The 10,139-nt window shown below is 42.1% G+C and overlaps 1 protein-coding gene across 2 annotated transcripts in view; it reads left to right on the top strand.

Annotated features, from left to right (window-relative positions):
* camkk1a (calcium/calmodulin-dependent protein kinase kinase 1, alpha a) overlaps positions 1 to 7,019 on the top strand; it is a 62,215-nt gene extending 55,196 nt beyond the window's left edge. The window contains exons 14-17 of one of the 2 annotated variants that reach the window (XM_008428150.2): positions 80 to 208; positions 1,979 to 2,082; positions 5,619 to 5,666; positions 6,673 to 7,019. In XM_008428150.2, the coding sequence (XP_008426372.1) occupies positions 80 to 208; positions 1,979 to 2,082; positions 5,619 to 5,666; positions 6,673 to 6,745 (354 nt within the window). In that variant the 3' untranslated portion in view covers positions 6,746 to 7,019. The remainder of the gene's footprint in view (positions 1 to 79; positions 209 to 1,978; positions 2,083 to 5,618; positions 5,667 to 6,672) is intronic. The other variant, XM_008428151.2, reaches the window with a different exon arrangement.
* The last annotated feature ends 3,120 nt before the right edge of the window (positions 7,020 to 10,139 follow it).

The following is a 10,139-nucleotide window of genomic DNA, read 5'->3' as shown; positions in this document are numbered from 1 at the left end:
TGTGTGTGTGTGTGTGTGTGTGTGTGTGTGTGTGTGTGTGTGTGTGTGTGTGTGTGTGTGTGTGTGTGTGTGTGTGTAGATGGACCAGTGGGTGACCCAGGGAGGCACTGACCCTCTACCTTTGGAGGAGGAGCACTGCTCCATGGTGGAGGTGACGGAGGAGGACATCCAGAACTCTGTGAAGTTTGTCCCCAGCCTCTCCGCTGTGGTAAGAAACACTGATGGTCTTCAGCAGAAATGTGAGCAAGAGCAGCAACATAACATCGCCTTGGCCTTTCCTAATCTGAGCAAGGTTAAAAAGAGCAGCAGAATTACAGAACAGTACGGAAAGTTAAGACACATGGACAGTTTGCTATGAAGTAGGACAGAGTGTTTTTATAAGACAGGATACGAGCCCAGATGACTTTCTGTGCGGATGTTTTAAAAACCGTATCAGCTGGAATCAGTCTCCTGGTGTGTAAACAAATCCAAATTTATATGGATTCTCTGAGCTTCACGTTGCACCACATGAATCACGTCCAGCAAGCGGGAGACACTTTGCCTGTTTTTGCATCAGGTTGCAGTTGTCCACTTATCAGCCACAAAGACAGCAGCTGCCAAAGGGACCAAAGAGGTAAAGAAAGAGAGATTTCCCCACAAAAAGCTTCAGATCCAAACTAGATCATTGCTCTCCTTTAAGAACTTTAAGTACAGGTTAAAACTGCATGATGGAGGAATCGCATTCAGGGTGGTTCCTCTAAATTATTAAGCGATGTAGATGTTTGGTGTGTTTTGTTTTATTTTATTTAGGAGTATAAACTTTCTAACCATCACCTTACTCACATAGACCCAACCACCGTCAGAAATAACGGCTGTCAGCAGACTTTACTATGCACGCAATCTGTGTGTTGCGAATAGCACTGGTCTGTACAACGTGGTTCCATTTGCACTGGAGACGATTGTAAATATAAGCATGGGGAGATCTATAACTAGATAGTAACTCATTTCAATGAATGGAGGTGCTGGTGAGAAACATTTAAGAAACATACGGAGAATAAAAAAATTAAAAAAGACTCTGGTTTCCAGTAACTTTCACATGCAAAAAACATCCTGTGTGTTTTGCAGCCATGTGTAACATATTATCTTATCTGAACTTTCTGTTTACTGTTTATGTATCGTATTCACCTGGTGGGTTGTTTAGTGTGTTTTTAAACGGGCAGTATTATGTGAAATTGACTTTTTTGAGCTTTACATCATGTGAGTGTTTCCTTGATTCCTTCATGTTTATTTGAGAAATCCTTTAATCTCCCATGGCAACCAGTCAGCTGTGCAAAACGGCTGGGTGGACGTAGCTCCGCCTTCGAGGTGCAGCTCCTCCCCCGAACTGCAGTTTCCCAGCTTCCACGCACAGAGGAACCCTCACCTGCAACTCCGTTACTCGACTCCTTCAGACTAGCCAGCAGCAATTAGCAAACACATTGTGAAGCTGTGCGTCTGCTGAGCTCATTGCACGAGTTACTTCTCAGTAAAACGCTGGTAAAAAAAAAAATGTTGCTAAAGGGTTAATATGTGATGACTTCAGAAAGAGCAGGAGTTTTTAAAGAGACAGAAGCACAATTTCAAGACATTAAGTTGCAAAGTCAGATTAGTCATATTTTATTTATCGTTTTTGTAACAACTGGAGGTAAGATAGTTACTTCATTGTGCTATAAGATGGCACTATGTGCCTGGAAAACATATAATACTCCCCCTCAACAGCTTTTTACGTGTGAAACTCTGACATATTTTTTTAATCCACAATCCCCAGCCTACACATTTATAATTTGTTTCCAAGATGTTGAATATTTTTCATAATATGACTCTAATTTCATGTCTTTTTTTCTTTTACCCCCCCTCTCAAGCTCACAAAAACTAAATAATTCATATTGTTTACTTCTGTCAGCTTTAAATCAAAGCGGAGCCTTCGCTCATGGCGGTCTCCGTCCTGTGTTTGCCTCAGATCTTGGTGAAAGCGATGCTGAGGAAGCGCTCGTTCAGCAACCCCTTTGAATGCCCGAGCAGGCGAGAGGAGAGATCCATGTCTGCACCTGGCAGCCTGCTCATGTAAGAGCACACACAATCCAGCCTGCAAATATCGCCAGCACTCCTACATATTTAATACTTCCATATCCCCTCCTCGAGGACGAGCCAACATCAGGAGCCGCTCCTATTTCTGCCGTAGTCTGAAATTCTGACATTCGCCCCTTTTTTATTTATTTTTTTTCTTTCTGCTCTGTCAGGTTAACTTGCTCTCAGTCTTCTCTGCAGCACCTGCTGCTTTGTGTTGCCATAGCACCATAATTCAGTCTTTCATTCTATGCAGTAGTAGAGCTTACAGCTCTTGTAAGTATGTGTTTTGTTGTTGCCAGCTTTTATAGCCATAAGAATTCAAAGTGACACGGGAGGATTTAGATAAAAAAATAAAAAAATAAATAAACTAGGGTGTGATGCTGACCTTGAGTTTCCTGAGCTGTGAGTTGAAAGCATCAACAAAGGGATGATCGCCTCATCCTGCCATGCAGCTTCAACGTACACAGAGCATCCATAGCTGCTGGTCTGATGGTGCCCCTGGGACGGCGGTCTGTGTGAGGGTGTCTGGTTTATTTGTCAGGGAGATGAGCCTCAGCTGCTCTGTAATCTCTAACTGTGGTGGGTATATGAGATGTTGTCTTATCTATCTGGGCTGAGGTTTGCCTCGTGCTGCAGAGAGCTGCTATTTAAAGGTGAAGGTTATTTTTCTAAGAACCATAAATGGGGAAAAGTGTGAAAAATCTGCCCCCTGGTGGCAGACAGGAAAAAAAAGAATCGGGGCGTTTAATATGTTCTCTATAGCAGTGGTCCCCAACCACCGGTCCGTGGACCGGTACCGGTCCGTGGACCTATTGGTACCGGGCCACGCAAGAAATGATTAAATATTTCCGTTTTATGTATTATTTGAGTCTGGAGGATCTTTAATTTTGAAAATCCTTTAACCGGATTCTCTCTGTTACTTGGGCGTCAACATTGATCCCACAAGCAGCAAAATGAGTAAGAAACAGATCAGATGCCTTTGGAAAGTTTCTTTGCAAAGGGGAAAAGGCCCAGAGAAGAGACAGAAGAATGGACTTATCCCGGACCGGTAGGTGAGTCCCATATTACAAGTCGCTCTGCGTAACATGCGGCGACCGGCTGCTAATGAGACAATGAAGCTTCAAGCTGCTTCGCCACGTAGAGACCAAGAAGGCTGTGCTCAATCAACACACCTCGAGTGTTATTGTCTCCCATCACTCCCAGATGGGACCGTCTCGTTGCAGAGAAACAAGCTCAGGGCTCCGTTAGTCATTATCGTAAGTTAAAATTTTGACGAAAGTAAAATGTTCGTTTTCTGTATCTTATTTTGAAGGGGTATGTAAACGTTACCATAGCGACCAGAGTCAGAGCGTTTGGGCAGTGGTCGAGAGGAGAGGAGTAGAGTTTWTGAGTCTTAAGTCTGGTTTAGATGGAAAGATTTAAGAATTGTCGGCCAATTCTCCAAACCTCTGTGACCACAGAGCTGATAAAAGTCCAACAGGTTCGATCGGTTTGTGTGTYCAAGGCAGGAGCAACACGAACCGATTTCAGTCACGAACATCCCGATTCCAGAAGACAATCCAGTAAAACCCCCAACATAGCGGGAATTTAGAAAACCAAACACAGATGACGATGTAGAAGCAATAGTGATAGTTTGTGGAGTCATTTGAATAAAAGACGTAACAAAAAGAAAAGGCGGTGGATAAAAGACGACGGGAGCAGCTGCTCTATTTGCTGCACTATGATTTGGAGGTGGATATGTTTTTTCATAGTTAACATTTTTAACTGAATAAAGATAATAATATAATAATGACCTTTACATATAATAATAAACATTTCCACGCATCATCTCCATTGCTCATATGTCAGCTGTTTGGGATTCCCCTCTGTTCTTACGTCACCGCGCTTTCTGATTGGCTACCTGTCACATTCAACAGGTTGTATTGTAGTTCCCAGTCAGGGAAAACCCCACAGGCTGTGATAAAAGGGCCAATACAACACAAATCGGGCATATTCAGGCTTTAGCCAGAACACCAACATACCCCTCCCCCCGCCTCCACAACAAAATTTCGAAGTCTTGACCGGTCCGCGATAAGAAAAAGGTTGGGGACCACTGCTCTATAGTTCTGCTTTACGTTACTTAAGCATCAGCTTAAAAACAAATGACACATAACACATCATGTCCAGCAAATTGCAAGGAATGTTATTTAAAGGGACAGTGTTATGTAAAATTTATTTATTTTGCTTTACATGATGTTATAATGTTATTCCCTCATCCAAAACATACCTGGAGAGTTGCCTTGATTCTTTCATGAACGTTTGAGAAATCCTGTAATCTCCCGTGGCAACCAGTCAGCTGCACTTTTCAAGCTCACGCCCCATAAAGCAATGACTCCCCCACTCGGCTCCTTCAGACTAGCCGGCTGCAATTAGCAAACACCAGGTGGAACTACGCATCAGCTGAGCTCATTATTCCAACTACTTCTCGGTGTAATCCACGTAAAAAATGTTGTTAAAAGGTTAAAAAGGTTTCGGTAACACTTTATTTGAAGGGGTGTAAGGCCTAAAACTGACATGACACTGTCATAAACATGACATAACATCTGTCATGAACATAAAGGAGTCTTTATGAATGTTTGACAGTTGTCATGAAGTGTCATTCGGTAAATAATGACACTTAATGCAAAGTTGCTTTAAAAGTTGCATTAAAAGTCCATTAAAAATGCCACCCCGGCATTAAATTATCATTATTTACAAAATCATGCAAAGATGGCATTTTTAATGGACTTTCAATGCAACTTTATATCAAAAGTGTCATTATTTACCGAATGACACTTTATGACAACTGTCATAAACATTCATAAAGACTCCTTCATGTTCATGACAGATGTTATGTCATGTTTATGACAGTGTCATGTCAGTCTTATGCCTTACACACCTTCAAATAAAGTGATACCAAGGTTTCTTAAAGAGACGGAGGCCCATTTTCAAGGCATTTAGAATACAAAGTGAAATTTATTTTCAGTCATATTTGATATGTACAGCATTTTTATAAGAACTGAAGGTAACATAGTTACATGATTGTGTTATAAAATGAAACTGGGGCTGGAAAACGCGTAACACTGCCTCTTTAAATTACATTTAGATCCTGTTTACCGCTGCAGAACGTGCAGGCTGAGCGGCGTTTCAGCTGCCCTGCTTTCTGTCAGATGGATGATTCCTGCCATCTTGGTCTCCTGATCTAATTTTTCATCATGTTTACTTGAAAATACAACACAAAGTTTATTTTTTTTACTCAACCCTCAAGCATCAAGTGTTTGATCTTTTTTTTTTTTTTTACCTAATTTGTCTGTCTGTGTTTAAAACCTTTTTAGTCATGCAAAGCTTCAAACCGGTCACTTGGAGTGGCATCAAGTTTGAAGCGTTTTAAATGTTTTGTCGGTTGATGAATCCGACGCGTTGTGCTGGGGGTGGGACCTCGTCACCTGTCGGCATGATGACTCCGCCCACTCATCGGTGACCTCTCCGTCTTTTCTCCCTCTCTACTGCAGGGACTCGTGGCCCTTCAGGCCCTCTTTAAAACTGCACCCTTCACGCAGGTAACCCCTTTGTGGCCCATCTGCCCGCGCATCATCATCCTCGCCTAAGGCTGCTCAGCGCTCACTTACAGAGCCTGCAGAACTCTTTCTGTCTCGTGCATCTTTGCACATTTTGTCACATTGCAGCGACAAACTTCATTTTGGGGGGAATTTTGGGTGACAGGAAAATGGCTGGCCTGGCCACACTATTGATCCACCTGCTCTTAGGCATGTGTAAGACACACTACAGAGCAATCTTCTTCACTCAAGACATAAATGTAAAACCCAATAACTAATAAATCTAAAATAATAAAGAAATTATAGCTGTTTGAAGCAAATCTGTTCACTTCAAAAACACAAAATCTTACCGAGTAATTTTGGTCTCGTTTTTAGTGCAAATATCTTAGTTACACTTGAAACAAGACCAAACTAACTCGGTAGTAGCTTTTTAGCGAGATACAAGATATAATCTGCCAGGTTAACTAGTACTTTTTCATCAATATTAATAGAATTGTAGACTTAAAACAATCTCATATGTTTCTGAAAATCTGCTTAGTTTTATAAGAGTTTGTGTTTTGGCGGTGTTGTGCTGGGTTTTATGTTGAGTGATCAGAGTAAACAAAAACAAATTAAGTCACACTTTTCAGATTTTTTTTTATAAAAACCAAGAAAAACAAAGTGTAATTTTCCAGTTATGTGATTTTTGTCCACTATTTTGTTTGGTCCATGACATCACAAAACTGACGTCTACGGTTGCAGTGTGAGAAGGTGGACAACGATGACACGGGATGTGAATGGTTTTGCAGTTGCTTCTCTCCAGCTGTCATCTCAGAGATGCTTCTGTCATGTTCCTGCAGACCTCCTCCATCATTCTGCTGCAGCTGCTTCTCTGTCCCTCTCTCTGTCTGCGGAGGCTGGAATCATAAGCTTTGGGGATGTTTGGGAGGGGAGGGGGCTCCCTGTTCATTTAGACCGCTCCACACCTGAGGCACAGCATGATCTCTCTCTTCTCCGTCTCTTTGTTTAGAAAGAGCAGCGCGGGGGACGGGCCCAGAGAAGGAGAGCTGGAGGACCTCCACGAAGACGAGCCTTTCTCTTGAGGCGCGACGGGAAGCCGAGCTTTCTGCTTTGAGCACTGTGCGCTCATGCCTTCACCCAGCTCCAACCAGTGCCACAGTAAACCGTGTACATAAACGGATCTGTAAATGTGAAATATGGCTCGCGGATGCTAACGCTAATTCGGCTTGATTCTTAGAAAATCCTTCCTTTTCTTTTGTTCTTTCTGGATTTCTGAGCAGCTTACAGGTGACACACCACTTGGTTTGCACACTAAAGTAAAAAAAAATAAAATAAAAGGAAATCTTCCTTTTTTAATTTCCATGCATGGTCATTATCAGATCACCTACAGAATCTAATCAACAGTTTCTCTCTGACTCGCATGTTAACCTCACTGGATCGTCTCTTCAGTGCACTACAGGGCTTCTGACTGCTGATCAGTCTTTTTAATATCAGAGGCTGATTCCTTGTTCCTGTCGCAGCCCCTTTTTTTTCCTTTTCCTCACACCGGTGCCGTCGGTAACGTTTACAAAAAAGGCAGTGTGAAAAGCCTCCGTGCTGCCTTCACGGACCAGCTCTACGACAGACGTCGGGCAGAAAGGACGTTGGCTTTGCTATGCATGCACACGTTTTGAATGGCACTGCCCCCTGCTGTCTGACATGAAGTGACTCCAGTGTTGGCAGGGTTAGTTCACGCTTCTGCTCCTACTCTGCGATTATCACTGCTGTCAAACACAAACTCTGCTTTTACTGTAAATAACAGAGAGGACGTTTTAAAATGTGGCATCCTCAACGGTGGACAGAAACGGAGACGAGAACTCCTGCAGTGTTATCAAAACTGTAAATATATGATGCGTATATATGGAAATTTGTGTTTTTGCTCAGGATTTGTTTTTTCTCACTGGACATTTCAATGAAGGGCATTTGTTTTGTTTTTTTTACGTTACTTAAAAAAAAAAAAGGGAAGGAAGTCACCTTCAGGTCCAACAGTTTGTATGCAAACGGTTAAACGTGTGCCGGTTCATTAGGATTCTTTTTTGTATTTGCTAAGAAAAAAAGAAACACAAAAAATAATCTGTTCACGCATCACCACATCATTCTGAGGTACAGAGAAAAATATGTCCCTTTGCCATTTTCAAAAATTGTTCCTCTGCTGAACTGCAGTGGCTGACCTTTGAAAAAAAGAAGTCATAAACCATAAAGAGAGTGACGGTAGTGAGCTTTATGGCCTCATAAAGCGTGACAGAAGAGGAAATGTACAGATTTATTCCCAAAGTTCAGGTACTCAGGACAGTTGGCACCGATTCAGAAACCGACACTTGTTTACTTAGGGTGCGTTTACACTGAAGCCTGACGTGACCCAATTCCGATTTTTTATTTTATTTTATTTTTTTTGACGTAATGCGACCTGTATCTGGTCTTTTCATGACAGTCTGAACAGCACAGGTCGGATTCTTTTCGAATGTGACCCATATCCGACACGGATCCGATTCAAATGTGACCTAACGTCTAGTGATGATGATGATCTGAATCCAGGCTTCGAGGCTTGTACAGAGTAAAAAGGGGGCGTGTCCGATGAAGCCCCGCTTGCTGAAAACCACGTGACTGGCAACAAACGAGGCCTCGCATTGCCTGGGTCACGGTGACTGCTTCATTTTGCGTGTCGGTTTTCAAAATAAAAGCGCGATGAGCCGCGCTGCATCATGGGTTGTCCTTTTGGTCTCGGATCAGGGGAGAATATTTGTCTTCAGTGGCCAAAATAAAATGAACATTGACCGACATATTTGATGTGTATTGATGGCATTCATCAAAATGTTTGTTACTGCTTTTCTCAATTGTAGATTATGTTGTTTTTTTTCCTAACTATATTTTTGTGATTTTATGATGTAAATCTCTTTGAACTGCATTGCTGAAATGTGCTACACAAGTAAACTTGATTGTCTGAAATGGAGCCAGCAAGAGGAAAATCTCTGACATCTGGGAATACTTTGAGATTATCCTCACAATAAAATTCTTCTTGGATAATAATAATTAACCCCTCCACCTCCCAATTTCTCACCTTCTGCAAAGTTCCATTATTATTTGTAGTCTAATTAGCAAAGATATATCAGTCTTTCACAGCAGAAACAGATTTAATCCTGTTGCAGAGCTAAAACTCAACATCTAGCCAAATATAAGGGATCAGAGCCAATTATAAATCCAAGAAAAAGCCAACGTCCCAACAGGCACTGCACTCCCAAGACCCTAAAACATCAAATGTCTTTATTGTCAAATCAGTCTGACATAAAAGAAAACCCAACACAACCACTGACGTTCAACATAAACCAGGATTAGATTGGCTACAAATCATTTTAATCATTAAAACATATGACAATTAAATATGAAGACTTTGTGACAATATTGCATTTAGTAATTTTTGGAAGTATGATCCAACTGAGTGACAAGGCTGTTACAGTTTCACCAGCAGATGTCACTAGTGAGTGATGAATGAAGCATCTAGTAATGAACCTTTTTGCAAAGCAAAGGGCTGGAAAGCTTCATTGCTTCATGAGGCTTCATTTGCCCATCACTACTAACGTCCGGGTCGCATTCATCCGAACTGAAGGTCACTGATACTCGACAAATCTCACCATTCTGCGTCCTGATCAACCGGGAAGAAAAACAACAACCTTGACGGACTATATCAGGATTAAGTTGTTAATATGTTGCTCCGGCCGGACAACAACTTCAAATATGTAAGCTAAGCTCCACCGTTAGCCTCCATGTTTACTTTCGCAAACACTGAGCTCTTCTTCTTATGGCGGTTGGCAGAACGCTGACGCTCTGGCGCCCTCTACTGCGCATGCGGGACACTCGGGTCGTTTGCCCGTTCACACTGCAGAACACATTCAAGTCGCATTATGTGTGGCTGGGTGAACAGCCCTGCAAAAAAATCCGATTTGACAGAAAATGGGAATTGGGTCACTTCAGGCTGCAGTGTGAACGCACCCTTAGTCTCTACGTACTCAGATGTACAGAAGGGATGTCCTAATCCAATCCCTCGATCGGCTCTGAGTCCCAATCAATTTTTAAAACACCTGCCTCAGTCCCAGACTAAAATAAACCCCCAACAGCTGTTGTAGTCTTATGCTGCATCCCAGTGAGACGAGCAGCTGCAATTTACAAACCCAGTTCTTAAAAAAAGGTTTATTTTAGTGAAAGCCTTGTAGGGGGGGAAAAAAATTATTGTATGTTGGAATCTACATGCATTTGAGTCGGATACGTTTCCTAGTAGCAAACGATAAATACTTACACATCTTAGGTGATTCTTTGTTGGATGATTTTAGTAGCCTTTCGGAACCAAGCTAACCACGCCGGAGTAGCATATTGAGGCTGGGATAATATTTCAGTCGCTGTGAATCAAAACCGATTCGCAGTCGATTTTTAAATGACTCGTCA

This window comes from Poecilia reticulata, linkage group LG14 (genome assembly GCF_000633615.1).
Source record: "Poecilia reticulata strain Guanapo linkage group LG14, Guppy_female_1.0+MT, whole genome shotgun sequence".
NCBI classification, from domain to species: Eukaryota; Metazoa; Chordata; class Actinopteri; order Cyprinodontiformes; family Poeciliidae; genus Poecilia; species Poecilia reticulata.
Note: the sequence above shows the minus strand (reverse complement) of the source record. Positions and strands in the feature narration are given on the sequence as shown.